We start from the raw sequence: 14988 nt of genomic DNA on the forward strand, positions 1-14988 counted from the left end.
GCGAGCACTGCGCAAAATAAGAGGCACGACTCAGAAAGAACCCCACACTGCGAGAAGGACGCGTGCACAGAAGGACACGGGGCCGGCGGGTGCACGGCGGGACCGCCGCCTTCCGCGGCAGCGGCGCCGCCCGGCCCGGCCCCGGCGCGGGGGCTTCGGGGCGGGTCCCCCGCGCCCGCCTCCGCCCGCCCTCGCTCGGGAGCGCGGCTTGGCGGGGCTGCGGCGGGGCTGCGGCGGGCGGCGCGGGGCCACGCAGCCTGCGGGCGGCCGCCGTGCCCGCCGCCGCCCCGCGGGTGCCATGGAGGAGCCGCCGCCGCCGCCGCCGCCTCCGGCCACCTGATCCCCGCGGCTGCCGCCTCCGAGACAAAGCGCGGGGCTGCCCGCCGCGCCCGCCCGGTGAGTGCCGCCCGCGGCTCGGACGCGCCCCCCTCCTCCCGTTCGCGGCCCGAGCACCCCCGCCCCAAATACCCCTCACCCCAAACACTTCCGCCCCAAACGCACTGCCGCGGTTCAGCCCCCGCGCTCCGAGCATCCTCGCTCACAGCCCGAATACCCCCCTCCCGCCCAGTCGAACTCCCCTGTCCCCTGTCCCTGGCGGCGGTCCCAGCGCCCCGACCCGCAGCCACGCACCCCCCGCGCACGGGAGAACCGGAGGGATGGGTGCGGAGCTGCCCTCTCGCCCCGTGCGCCCCAGAGACCCCCCGCGTCCGCAGCCTGTACCCTCCAGACACCCCCACGGAGGGTCGCAAAACACCACCGCTACCAGCCGCCCCCTGCGCCCCAATCCCACCCCACCAAAGCTCCCCGGGCACCGAACTCCCGCCCCTGCTCGGCTGCTCCATCCGTCCGTAGCACCGTGCCGGAGGGACAAAGAGGACCGCAGGCTCACCCGCCACCGCTCTCTCCTCGCAGGCCCAACCATGGTGGAGCCCCCAGCAGAGCCCCCCGCGCAGCCCTGTCCCGCACCCGGCGGGGCGACAGCGGCGACGCCGGGGGAGACGTCCCGACCCGGTGAGCAGTCCCCGCTGCTGCACCTGGACCTGTACAACTTTGACTGCGCGGCGGCGGAGGGCAGCCGGTACGTGCTGACCAGCCCCCGCTCCCTGGAGGCATGCGCCCGCTGCGCCGTGCGGCCGGTGGAGCTGCTGCCGCGGGCGCTGGGCGAGCTGCTGCGCGAGGCTCCCGGGCGCTCCATGAGGGTGGCCACCGGCCTCTACGAGGCCTACGAGCGCGAGCGCCGCCGCAAGCTGCAGCAATGCCGCGAGGAGCGGGAGAGGATTATCCGCGAGGAGAAGCGGCGCATCCTCGCTCCGCTCGGCAGCCTGCCTCCCTCGCCCGCCGCCCGCCTCGCCCCACGGGCTGCCGCCAGCGCCGCTGTGCCCCATGCCGTGGGGAAGGCTGGGGCGTCAGGAGGCGCCAAGGCCAAGAGCCACTCCCTGGACTCGCTGCAAAAGCGTCGGGAGGGCAGCTGGGGCAAGACCTCCTCGGAGTCGGGAGCGTCGTCCTCATACAGCGGGGAGAGCCTGCGGGGGCTGGGGGGCAAGGCGCGCGGCCGGGGCCGGGTGGCCGACGGCTCCCTGCTGGGGCGCAGCTTCAGCCTGGGTGACCTCAGCCACTCACCGCAGACCGCCCAGAGGGTGGAGAGGATCGTCAGGGAGGTGAAGAGGAAGAAGGGCCTCTCAGAGGTGCCTGAGAGGGACAAGAAGATCGCGGCGCTGATGATCGCCAAGCACCAGGAGGCCAGCCTCCTGCGGGAGCAGCGGCAGGCGGCCCATCTGCAGTGGGACAGCCAGCGGCGCCTGGCAGAGCAGCGGAAGGAGCAGGAGGAGAAGGAGAAGCAGAAGGCCCTCCTGCAGGGCCAGCGGATGTGGGAGAGCCAGGTGGAGAAGCGGCGGGGAAAGCTGAGCCAGGAGCAGCAGGAGGTTGCCCTGCTGAAGCAGAAGCAGAGGCAGGTATGTGAGGAGAGGTGGCGGGAGCAGGCGGAGAAGCAGGAGCGGCTGCGAAGGGAGAAGCTGGAAAGAGCCGTCCAGGAAGACAAGCAGAAGAAGCTCCATCAAGAGCACAATCTGAAGGTGAAGGAGGACAGCAAGAAGGAGCAGCGGGAGCGAGAGGAACAGCTCCTGCAGGAGAAGCTGTCCACAGCCGCGCAGAAGAGGCAGAGGAAGGAGGTGCGGCTGCAGAAGGAGAGGAAGCAGCTCAACCAAGCAGAGAAGCTGAAGCATGAGACTTTGCTCAAGGAACTGGCCAAGCAAGAGGCAGAAGAGAAGGAAATGCTGAAGGCCTCCCTGGAGATGAGCTTGTCCAAGGCTCAGGAGAACTATGAGCAGCTAGTAGAGAAGAGGAACCAGGAGCTGAGGGAGAAGGCCAGGCGGGAGGACATGCAGATCCAGAGAGCTAAACTGGCAGCAGAGAAGAAGGAAAGAGAGCAGAAGGAGCACTTGGAGGCCCTGGCTAAAGAGACAGAGAGGAAGCTCCAGCATGCTGCCCAGGTGGCTGAAGAGGTGGTCCAGGAAAAAGCCCGCAGGTTGGTCTTGAGCCGTCTGGAGAAGGAGAAGGTGCAGAAGATGAACAAGCAAAAGGTGGAACAGTATGAGGACTTACGGCGCAGGGAGATTCTCCTTTCTATCGAGAGAAAATTGGAGAGGAGCGAGCAGATCTTCAAGGAGAAGAAAACTGTCTTAGAAAATGCCAGGTCTGTAGCTCGGGCATCCTTCCATGTCCGGGAGAAAGTACGGGAGGAGACCAACACGCGCACCTTTGACAAGATGGCCTTCGAAGCAGAGCTGCATGCCAGCCTGGATAAGAAATGAAAGGTCTTGCTGGGGATATGTGATCAGTTGTCCCTCATAATGCATCAGAAAGCTCCTCTGCATTAACAGTTAGTATTTAAAAAAAAATAAAACTAACCACCCTAATTCATTATTTTGGGGGAGCAGGGTACCGCACAAAAATGTGGCAGCTATTTCACATACTTTTTAAAACTTGTTTTTGTTCTGGATGTGTTTTAAGGACTGACCTCAGTCATCTTTACAAAGGGGAAGCAAGCTTTTGCATCCTCTACCCCACAAGCACAGAGGGCTGCAGAAGAACTTTGCGTGATACCTGTCAGTTACCAATTGATTGTCTAAACTGGAGCTGACTACAACGGCACTATTTTTTGTTGGAAAAACAGACAATAGAGACTATGGGCTACTCTTAGAGCCTATTGACAAAGAACCCAAACCAACCCAGCTGATTGTGGTTTGAGTGACATTCAGTGTGGTTTAAGATACAGGATTGCATTTTCAAAGCTGCTGCGCACTCCAGAAGGTGAAAATGGTTCTCTTGGAGAAGTCCGTGTGCCCCCAGGTGCGTCTCATTCACTGCTGATATCAAACACTGGGGAAAGAAAGCGCGGGTCAAGGCTTCACAACACCGTATAAGCAGGCATTACAATCCCAGTCGGGTAGAAGCTGTTAAAACACTCACAATCTCTGCAGTTTCACTTCTGCTGTTTGCAGCTTTCCCCAGTATCCTTACCCTCCTTTCCAAGTGTCTCTTACAAAGGTCTGCAGAGTTTCTTCTTTCAGAGGAGAGGAAGGAAGGAAGAATCTGTGGGCAATCCACAAGCTGACAGTCATCCCAACAACCCATTTGTACATTAAGATGTAAAGATTAACAAACCTGTGGAAGCTGGTCCTTGTTGCAAACGTGGAAATGGAAATCTGTGAACAGATTGCATAAAGGGGCTGAGGAATATCCACACTGAGAATATTCATGTTTGACAAGAACCCAAGCAACCCTATCCAGCTCAGCCTGCTTTGAGCACGAGGCTGGACGAGGCATACACCAGAGATCTCTTCCAAACTGCTGGCTGCGTGAGTTGCTTGCAATGAGACTGTCACCCTGCTCTTACTGTTGTCTGCTGAGTAGGGCAGCTTTTATCTATCTGCTGGTGCTATCAGTTGCATTATTATTTTAGGGCACAAGAAAGAGGAGATGCACAAAATAAGGTATGTTACAGATTCTCTTAGATGACGATCACTACATTTTTTACAACTAACTCAATACTATTTTGAGGGAAACAAGACCTTTTGACATGAATGCACTGGAAATGTGAAAGCCTACCTACACCCTGTGGACAGCATTCAAGTCAGTGTTCCGTTCCGGTTCTCCATGTTTACTCACTGCCAGGTTGAAGTTACAAACCCGCATCCAAACCAGGCACTTTCTGTTGTTTTTTTTTTCTGGCTCCAGGCAGTGCCAGCGCTGTGCTCCACCATCCGTGAGTGTGCTGGGTTGCTGTGGTGATAGCTGTCAAACCTGGAGCAAGGGAGAGAAGCGGCAAGAAGAGCCAGGTTCTTATTTCCTTGCAGATGTCTCTGACGTACAACACAGGGAAAGAGGAAACCAGAAGAAGGTGACACGGGCATGCAGTGTCACATGCATAGATCACTTACCTCTCAGAAGGCTCTAAAGAAAGTATTAAATGAATAGCAACAACAGCAGTAGACCAAGCACACTCTGGTACCCTGCAAGGCTGGAGACATTGTAAAAGAAGTGCTGGAAATGAAGTAATCTTGTAAAGTAAAACTTGCTGTCTTTGAATCACAGAGTGATTGGCGCTGTGGGGGCAGATGGCACAAAAAGCAAGAAGTGGGACACCTGAGTTGTGCTAGCTCAGTTGTTGGCTTGATATGTAACATCAGACACGTTCTTGTGGGCTGGCCCTGCTCCTATTGATATAAAAGGAAGCAGAATCAGCCTCTTGGGATTGAGGTGGCTCGCAGGAAATAGTAACACACGGCTTAGCAAAGCACTTCCAGGACTTTGGATGAAAGATGCTAACAAAGCACAAAGTACTGATTTATTTATTTGTTTGTTTGAGGTGTTACTAGAAAAAAAGCACATCTGTTGGTGAAAATGGTCAGGTAACACCAAAACCTAAAAAATGCACAACTGTGGGAAGGACAACGGTGCTAGCGTTTCCAGCTAGGAGCTGTCACTTCACTCTCCTCCTTGAAACTACAAGTGATTTGAAAAGAGAAAGCAATCCTTCTGTCCTGCTGTACCACCAGTCATGTTTATGCGCTGTTTGTACTGCAGTGTGTAACGTGGTGGGCAGATGAGTGGACACAGCCGCTGTCATTTTTTCCCTTAACTGAATTGTACCCTCTGATATTACATTTCCAATGCAGATCAAGAAAACTTTTACAGCCCAGGAGAGGCGCTTTGGCCACTGACTGTAATTACACCTCAAGTCCGTGTCTTGCTGCTGACTGAGTTTGACAGCTCAGGGCTACAGCCAAACTAATCAAAGCACACCTCCATGGTGGTAATTGGATTGGCTAACTGCTGTTCCTATTCTGCGCAGTGTGCAGCTTGAGTTTGGAATGTGCAATCTTTGAAAAAAAATATTTTTTTTTCAAAAGACACAGATTCGTGTATGGACTTTCTTCATTTCTGTAGATATTCCAGTATAAAGCTTGTGAGAGTCAATGGAGTTTATAGCTGTTTAAAGTTGTAACAAAGAATTTGCTTCTAGATCATGTGCATGCCTGCTACAGAATGACCTCTAGATCTTGGACTGTCTGCACTTTAAAAGCAGCAAATGCCCTGTACTGGGTAATTGCTGTGACTGATGGCACATCTTAGGTCTGGCTAGCATTGAATTCCCACGTTTTTCCTCCTAACTAGATTTCATATTGGATTCTGTAGATCTAGTGGATCAACCCAAAATCTAGATCCAAATGCCACTATACTCTCAAATCTGAAACCAAACACGTGCACAAACCTGTAACTTCTCCTTTAAAGTGCTGTACAGGTTAGCAGTGCCGATGGACTGGAGCTCCTGCTAGCATTTAACCTGCTGGAAACCACTCTGAAGAGTTTCTGAAGTTGAGATATTGCAACACTGGGGAGAGAGACTCCATTATCATCTAAATGTTCAAAAAAGAATTACAGTACCAAGTCTTCAGATTCATTTTCAGCTAAAGCTGGAGGTCTTCAGAGCTGGTCAAAGTTCCAGCACTGAAACTGTCTCTTCTGAATGCTACCTCTTAGCAAAACATTCATCTCTAAACCATGATCTCTGTCAAGGTTGTATTTGTCAGACACATTCAAAAGCTATTAGGAGGCACAGCTGCATCCCCAGTAGTTAATGTTTTACAAAGTATTTTTAACCCAGTTTATCACAAACACTTTCACAGCATGGATAAGAAAGGTGTGAAGATGAGATTTCTCACCTTAATTACCTTCTCTTAGGGAGCTCTAGACTCATTCTGTGCTAAGCTTTCTCCTGATGCCAGGGAAATTTTGTGCCAGGAAAATTTTTGTGAAGTTTTGTGCACAAAACTGATAGTGAATACACAATATGCACAGGTCCGAGAGGTGCGAATGTCTTTATTAAGCCCACCTTGGACAGGGAGATACGGGGAATACCGTATTTGCAGTGCAAAGTCAAAAGTTTTCCAGAGGTTTTTCTAAGGATCGCATCCAGTAGCTATCCTCAGAGAGGCGACATTTTCTGTTCCTTTATTCACCTCTGAGAAAGCCTGGTTGATGCCATCCTACCTGAGAACAGGTTCTCATCACCACCAGGCACTACACTAGAAGAAAGTATTTGCCTTTGTGTGTGGCTCTTCTTCCTCTGGTGGTTAAGACACAGTAGTTAGAATGCAGTTCTTCAGGTTTTGCGGGAGTTTTTTGTTTGTTTGTTTTTAATTCAGGTGCAGGGTGAATAGGAACAAGGCACAAGAGCAGTTAGATGCAGTACTCTGCAGGTGGTGGCTGTGGCTCTCCGCTCACACTTCTTTGCAGAACTGGGTTTGTGCGCTTGCCCAGCAGAGCAGCCTCCACATCTAGGAGAATGGAGGTGCTCTGGGAGGGATCCACCTGCTCTCACATCATGCAGGATCCTTACAAAGCATGCCTGTGAAAGGTCTTAATGCTTTACTGAGTTAAGGTCCTAAGAAATTAAGTTTGTTAGGCTCAAACTTAGTGTTGTAGTTGAAAAAGAAGGCTGTCCTAGACAAAGAAGGGTACTGGCTTGCTCTAAAGTGAGCCGATGAAGCCTTAACATAACTTGCTGCGGGAGTGCAGCCCCACATCCCCTCTTTGGAAGCTTCCAGATGGTACTTCAAAATGCATTCTTCACTTATGCACAGCAACCAGCACTCTGGGGAAGGCAAGTGGTCAGAGCCCTTGTAATGGGATATGCCCCGTGTCCCATATGTCCCTGTTAATGCTAGGGCATAAAATATTCAGTTCTGGATCTGATTCTTTTGTTCTGTGCCTATTCATTTAAGCATGGCTCTTTGCTGTGAAACACAACCTTGTCACTGTAGGGTTCTAGTCTGAAAGAACCCAAATACTTCTCTTGCAACTTTACACTAATTTCCCCTATTTCATTCAGCAAGAAATCTCCCTTGTTACAAAATCCCACCAGCAGCAAGAAACATCCTGGATTATGAAATCAAACTGCCAGTGCTATTTTACTGTTACGTGCTTTACACAGCTCTCTGCATCCAATCCAAGGACCAAACTGTGAGGTAAATGAGTTATTGCCCCCAGCCTCAGCACAGAAAGACCGAAGCAGAAAGAACGGATGTGACTTGCCCCAGGCCATGCTGGCACTCAGCCGGAGCTCTCACTCGTATCTTCCCTGTTCCCCCAGCAGCCCTAATTAACCTCCTTGTTGCAAAGGGAGGGTATGCCCGAGCCTCTGCTGTGGCAGCTCCTCTTGCTGCTCTCCAGCTGGAGCTTCACAGGAGTCTTAAGATGCCAGCCTCCACTTGTAGCCCTCGTCTTCAAACCTTAAAGCATGCAAAGGAAATGTAAGGATATTTATACTTTCAAAAGGGGAGGCTAATAGTGAATGGTGCAGGTACTGGGGCATACAGGAGCAAGGTGGGGCAGGAGGAAGGTGCATTAGAGGGAATGGGCTGGGGCACAGATAAGAGTGTTAAAGAGAGTGGGCATGAGCTGAGTGAGAATACCTACACCATCCTGGCTGGCTTGAAATAACTACATTTATAACAGCGGGAAATAACACTACTCTTTCTTTCAGCACACTGAAGTCACACCTTCATCTCATTACTTACTTCACTGGAGCTAACAGCTACTCCCGGAATTAATGCTGACCAGATACTTTAGCCTTTCCATTATTTATGCCAACCACGATGTGTTAGGATAGATTATGTCTCTCAGAACCTGGTGGAAATTTCCTCTTGCTTGACCCATACCTGGACAGCAGGATGTAGGATCACACAGGTGCTGGTGTCTTAGCTACAGTGATGAGCCTGCTGATACTCCATGCTGCATTCCTGGGTGTTTGCAGAGAGCACAGCTGGCACAGAGGCACCTTGTCAGACTGCAAGCTAAACAGTAGGGAATGAGAGGTTTGGCCCTGTGACAGATGCTACTGGGAACATTTGGGTTTCTGGGAGAGCGATAGGATAATTTCTTCACATTTTTAATCACCTCCTAAGTAAGCTGTGCTATTTTTGTCAGTTATTTAATGATTTATGAGAGATGGGAAAATAAATGGGAAAGGGAGTTCAAAACACGAATGTGCAGGTAAAGAAGAAAGACATTTCCTCTCCATAAAGCCCTGAGCATTATGCCAACAGTTGAGAGCTTTGTTAAAGTGCCCATCTGCACGCGTTTTGTTGAGGCCCAGGAGGGGGCCACGCTGTTCACAGCTTTGCTACCTGTGCGTCTGTCTCCTCACCAGTTTGATCCTGAGGCTGTGCTCCCATCATCTATAGCCCTCATGGGGATCCAGCCCCAGGCTACAGCCAACTCCACACTGATCTGGAGAGGCTTCCAGCCAGCTGGTTTACCCTGCTGGTCCTCAACCTGAGGCAAGCCTGTGGCTTTGGGTCTTTGGCTGGTGTCGGTCAAAAACCTACAGAACAACGAGGATGTTGTGGAGCAGCAAAGGGATGCTGCTGTTTGATTTTCATATTAGCACTACTAATCTGATTCCCTTGCACTGTTTTCCCAGATGTTGTATTGTGGTAGGAAGCACACTAGCGGCACCAGAATCTTGCCTCAAGTCACATAGCCAAGAACCTTGATTGTGGCACTAAAACCAGTACAAATGTAAACCCTGATACTGGAACAATCAGTCTGAGCACATGGGGCTGGGAGAGTTTGAGGATGTTTAGGTGTATCTTACCAGCTCTGAGCCATGGCTCACTCGTTCTGTTCGTGTTCCGTGATGTTTGCCCTCCTGCTGCACAGGAGTAAACAAATTCAGGGAAGATTGTTTCAGAAAACCGGGAGCAGGTGGGTGGCCTGAAGGATCCTTCAGTGCTCTATGCAGTGCTACTTAGAGCACCTGACATCTGAGGTTTGCTCTGCAGACACTCCACATCTCTGTGTGGTAGCTGTCACACCAGCTTACATCTCTTGGATGCGGCATGTCCTAGTACTTTCCAGGCAGACGGGACTCTGTCTTACAGCAGAAGTTTTCTGTGATTCCTACTGCACTGCAAATGATCTGCTCACCTCTTCTAGTTCAGCCTGGTGTTTCCAATGCAATGCATTCTCTTTATGGCCCAATAAAGAAGAAAAAGTGGTAGTTCTGGTTCCTGGAGGCACTGAAGATCCCACTGAGAGCTACTGGCCTCTCCAAATGCTTCTGCTCAGTGTATGCTGTTCTACTCAACAGATTTCCCATGGAAAGCAATCTGCAGAGCCCACTTTGCAGAGGGACTGTATGATAATGCAGATGGCATGTGATTCAGTCACAGTCTGTGAGTCCCCAAATGCACAGAAAATTTACCATAATGCAGCTTCTAGGGAAATTTCTGCAGAGCCTCCTAGAATCCTCAAAGGCCCTTTGCATCCATCCTGATGCCTCTGCTCTAGAAACTCACAGGCTGTACAGTACCTACTGACCTTGCAGTGCTGACTGCATCCTCTCCATGACAACACACTGCAATGCTCAGGGAGAGGAAGGCATCCTGCAAGCAGCAAGGATGGCTGGGGAGTATAACTCTGTAGATGACGATGTTACCATCAGTCTTTTCTGTTGGGGGCACAAATGCAAAGGAATGAAGCGTCTTCTAAGAAGAAAGAAACTGATGAACAGAAAAGATGAGAAAGAAATGGCAGTCAGAGATTTGAACAATCTTTGGGCTCTGCTGCAGCAGCCAAGGGCATCTGGAGCTCCTGGTTCTGCTCTTGTTGTTTGACTGTGAGCTGGTGCTAGGATTTTCCCCCATGCTAGGCTCAGTAGGATGAGCTGCAAGAGAGGTATTTAGCTCAAGGAACCCAGGGTGAAGCAGCATGTTTCAGCTGAAGCTTTTATCAATCCAACTTTCTTTATTTTTCTCTTAAGGAACTGCCAGGAGTGGGCAGAGGCCCACAGCGTGCCCACAGCTCAGCACACTGTGGGAAAGCAGAAAGCTGGCTGTGAGCTCCTCACCAGGGTGAAGGCTAAGCACAGCTCTATCTGTATGCAGCCATTTTGATACAGGCACCAGACCATTGGGCTGGGTCATTCTTGGTCAAGTCAGTTCCTCAAAGGCAAGTATGGGGTGACAACTACTGCGTTGTGCGTGGGATGAGGTGACACCGTGGCCAAAGGACACTTGAGGCTACAGCTAGCTCAAGGAGGGCAGGGTCCTTTTAAAAGGGAAGGGACATATTTATTATGAATTCCCTTTAATCTAACATAAACAGTGGTGACATGGGAAAAGACACATTTTGAGCAGAAAAAGAGGACTGGCAGCTGTGTGGGAGAATTAAACCTCCTACATGGGTAGATAGTAATAGGATAAGGGGGATGGTTTTAAACTGAAGGGGGGGAAATTTATATTAGATATCAGGGGTATGTTTTTCACTGAGAAGGTGGTGAGGCTGCCCAGAGAGTTTGTGAATGCCCTATTCCTGGAGGTGTTCAAGGCCAGGATGGTTGGGATAGTCTGATCTGTTGTCTGAGGTCTAGTGGTTAGCAACTGTGCTGGCTGCAGGGGGTTGGCAATAGATGCTCTTTGAGGTCCTTTCCAACCCAAGTCACTCTGTGTTATGATTACACGTAAGATCTGATCAAAGCTCTCCCTCTGCTTTCACTTGCGTGCAGAACTGTAAGTATCATGAGGGGTTTGGGCCTCAGCCTTCTATGGCTTGTACAGTTCCAGGGTGCAATCATAACCTCACAGATTGGGTGCACCTGAACAACCCATGGCAATTCTGTGGGCACACTCCCCAGGCACCAGGGGTACAATGGGCAGGGAGGATCTGGGCGTAGAAGCCTTCTTCATCCTTCTCTAGGCCAAGTCTGCAAGATTAGCAAGTTATTCAGGACAGACCAAGGAAAGGCAATTACAAGCCTTTTTCTATACAGCAGATAGAAGACAGGATCAATACACAGAGGGACTTCTGATTTCTGACATGTCTAAGCCCTCAGACAGCTCTGGTTTTTGCACCAGATGGCTCCATCGCTCGATAAAGTAGTGCCCTAGATACGCTGGTTGTTTTCCAGCCCGCCAGCAAATGAAGGCAGGAGGATGGACACGTACAGCCATATCCTGTGCTGTTACCACAGCTTCTGAGGTCTCCAGACCTATTGCAAATCACTGCATTTTTGCAGTCCCCTCCCCAGCAGCAGCTACCAAAGGGATTAAACAGGGAGTGTTATCTAGTGCAGTGGCTTAATCACTAAGCAAAGGGCTCATCCCCAGACCACAAGGACAAGGAATTATCCCTGACAGATAATGCAGCCAGGGCTTGGAACAGCGTGAGAGGCTAGATTGCCATTGTCAGCCTATGGGTTTATTGCCATTTCTGGGAGAGTAATGCCTCTAAGATGTTGTGAAGGTGCAGCGTGGCTTCCTTCACCTGCCCTCAGATGCCTTTTGATAACAGGGGAGGAGAAAAGCAGATAAAAATGGCACCCAACCTTGTCCCTGTACCTTAAAAACAAAACAAAAAAACGCAAACGAAGAAAAAAAAAAAAAAAGCAAATCTCAGAGGGCAAAAGGCTTTGGAAGCTGGGTGCGTTTGTCACAGAGTACTACGTAGAGAACATAATACAGCAGGATCTTCCAAATGGCTGTGAAGAACTAATCAAATACTAAGCCTGAAGAGAAGCGACTCAGCTTACCTGCAGGGAAGCACATGTCTAGAAATATGATTTCAGAGTTCTCTGCACAAGCTTCAGGAGAAGGTGAGATGTCCCACTCCCCTTAGTGCAGTTTGTTGTGGCAGAGCTCAGCAAGCACAAGAGCAGCCCGGTGGGTTCCAAGGGGTAGCTGAGGGCACTGGTAAGTCTCCAGCAGATACTGAAATGTAAGGAGTCCAGGTCTGCTGCTACCAGAAAAGAGCAAGAGGAACTCCTCCCATAGTGAGCTACAGAACTGTGTTTTGCTGAGAACGCAGTGCTTGTTCTCAGAATTTACCTGAAACCACCTCCCTGTGCAAGTCCAGGTAGTCCACCTGGAGGTGTTCCTCTCCTTGTTCTTCACACCATGAGGGTGAGTTCTCAGTCTCTCCTCACATAGCACTTCATTTTTTAGAGAAGCAAGCTACGTTTTCTCAGAAAGCCAGAAAACATCCATGAAGGAGCACTAGGCAAGTTGTGTTTAACTCCTTTCATGGCCACCACAGCCTCACGCTGCCTGGATCAAGCCCCATCCCCTTGCTGCCTTTGTAGGACTGAGTCACTTTAGCTGCATGTTTACCAGGTGTCCACCATCCCAGCCTCCTCCTGTGGCATCAGGAGGCTGCAGCAGTGAAGGACAGCAGGCAAAAACATGCCTCCTTCAAGGAAACCTGCCTCTCAAGTTTCTCCTGCAGGAGGCAAAGGAAACAAGAAGTGTGGATCATAGAGCACTAATAACACTTAAGATTTTTCACTTGATTGCCATTCCTCAGCTCCTTTCCTTTTCCACCTGCATTTCTCTGCACCTGTGGGGAAATCTGACATTACATATATAGATATATTGTTCTTATTTAAGACAAAAGATTCCCTCCCTCCATGAAGTGACCCTCAAGAACAGAGACAAGGTTAACCTGCATTCAAGAGCCATCTCACTTGCAGCCCACTGGAAACTCTCTCTCTGTGCCGCTCCCACAGCCGTGGTCCCTGCAGGTGCCATATATGAGGCCTCTGAGTCGCCTCTTCATAGCAAAAGGCTGGGCAACCCCATCCCAACTGCTTCTTCCCCACAAGCAGAGCTCCCGCATTTCGCACTGCACTGACATGGGGCTCACCAGGCTCCCCCAGGGGCTCTGCACCTCCCAGATCCCCACACCCTGTTAACTCATTGGCCCTGCTTCGCTAATGTAGGTGGGCAAATGACCCCAAAGTGGCAGAGATCCAATTCCTCAGCCCTTCCAGCCACAGATTAGAGTAACACTAAGTAGGTGAAATGTACTTGCCTGTGACAGACAGGAGGAGAGATTAGATGCCACAGCGCTCTGTCCTAACTTTAAGCTTTCTGATAAATCTCTGAAGATTAAGGAGAGATGAGATTCCATAATATAAAATCTGATTTGACTTTAGCTCAGCTAAAGACGAGCACCCGCTCCTTCACAGCCCTTCTGTGCACCTCACCTTCCTGCACACACAGCACTGAGAGGGGAGCTGAGGTCATGGTCCTGAGCAAGAGGCCATTCCTCCATGCTGCCTCCTGCACCTACAAGGCACACATCGGGACCGGCTCTGTCCCGTAGGCTCCAGCTGGCCCTGTACTGCCAGGCAGCAGGAGATGGGCCCCTGCATCTACAGGACATGCTCAAAGCTGGGCATGAAGAAGGCTGCAGAATAGTTCCTGGAGGTTAGCATCCCAGGGTGCTCCCTGAACACTTGTACACATTTTCTGCATGAAACACTCAAGTCCGGAAGACTCTGTGTTAGTTGAATGAGTAACATTTTCTAGACAGAAATTCAGTACTATTTAAAAAACGCTTGAACAGCCACAGCTCCCTACAGGCCATGTCTTACCTCCCATGCACCTCTCAGCGGGGTGGACCTCCCCTCTGCCTTGCAGTGCCATGGCCCAGCCACACAGCACAGTGGGCCAGGGGAAGTCAATCCCAACCTCACGTGAATATCCTCCATTAGCCACATTAGAACAGCAGCTAAGTCGAGGGAAAGGGCAAGCACAACAAAGGGCGGATCCAGCACTAGTATTATTATCCCTCTCTCACACACTTGAGTCCCACATTGCTTCTTAATCTTTAAAACTTTGTGAATGTTTTTGCTCTGTTCTGATGCTCGCAAAGATGCTCTGAAGTAGTTGTAAAGCAAGGAAAGCCACCTGACATCCCTCTGTCTCTCCTAACCCTCCCATGTACTCTGGGATGACACCCCAGGCTGGCCCAGGCCATGAGACACCAAAGCTGACTCACTCAGGTGGCTCACATTCCCTCCACATCCTCACAGTGGGAGAAGCTTCTCATGAACAAGAGCTCAAGCAAGCTTGGCAACAGCAAACAGATACTGAGCACATCCCCTCATTTATGGATATTTATTCACTTTTTCCTCACGTAAACAATGTTTTTGCTAACTTGACATCCTTCAAGTAGAGACCAAAACCCTGTACAGCAGAGGCTAGAATACTCTCTCCAAACCAAACCATCTTTCACTTGCTGCAGACTGGCTTCAAACTTCAAATGCAGCATATCCTGCAACTCCTCCTCACCCAAGCCTGGCACATCAGAGAAACGCACTTATTTTGCTCATCTACGGTACCTTAAAATGGCTGGGAATTTTTTGTCCTCATTTTGAAGCCCACGTTCCCCCTACATAGGGAACAAAGCCAGCTCTGCTTGCATAGAGAGCCTACATTGTTTTCCTTAATCTAAAATAAGTTCCACATTAAAGCCCACCTACTTTGCATTTGTGTGCATTGAGCAATGACAAGAGAAATTCAGCAGAGTGGAGAGGAGGAAGCTGGGGACCAGATTCATTGCTTTTTTTGTCTGCAAGTATGACAGCTGCAGACACAGGAGGACCTGGCCATCTCACCAGTGTCAGAAAGGTCAGGCAGGGGC

At 50.6% G+C, this 14988-nt stretch overlaps 1 protein-coding gene across 1 annotated transcript; it reads left to right on the forward strand.

The window, feature by feature from the left end:
* The first annotated feature begins 303 nt into the window (after nucleotides 1-303).
* Nucleotides 304-11957, forward strand: CCDC177 (coiled-coil domain containing 177). Its single transcript, XM_048948967.1, has 2 exons — nucleotides 304-396; nucleotides 913-11957. The coding sequence occupies exon 2, from the start codon at nucleotides 921-923 to the stop codon at nucleotides 2808-2810; it is 1890 nt and encodes a 629-aa protein (XP_048804924.1). The 5' UTR covers nucleotides 304-396; nucleotides 913-920; the 3' UTR covers nucleotides 2811-11957.
* Nucleotides 11958-14988: the final 3031 nt, after the last annotated feature.

Source organism: Lagopus muta, chromosome 6 (genome assembly GCF_023343835.1).
Source record: "Lagopus muta isolate bLagMut1 chromosome 6, bLagMut1 primary, whole genome shotgun sequence".
Classification (NCBI taxonomy): Eukaryota; Metazoa; Chordata; class Aves; order Galliformes; family Phasianidae; genus Lagopus; species Lagopus muta.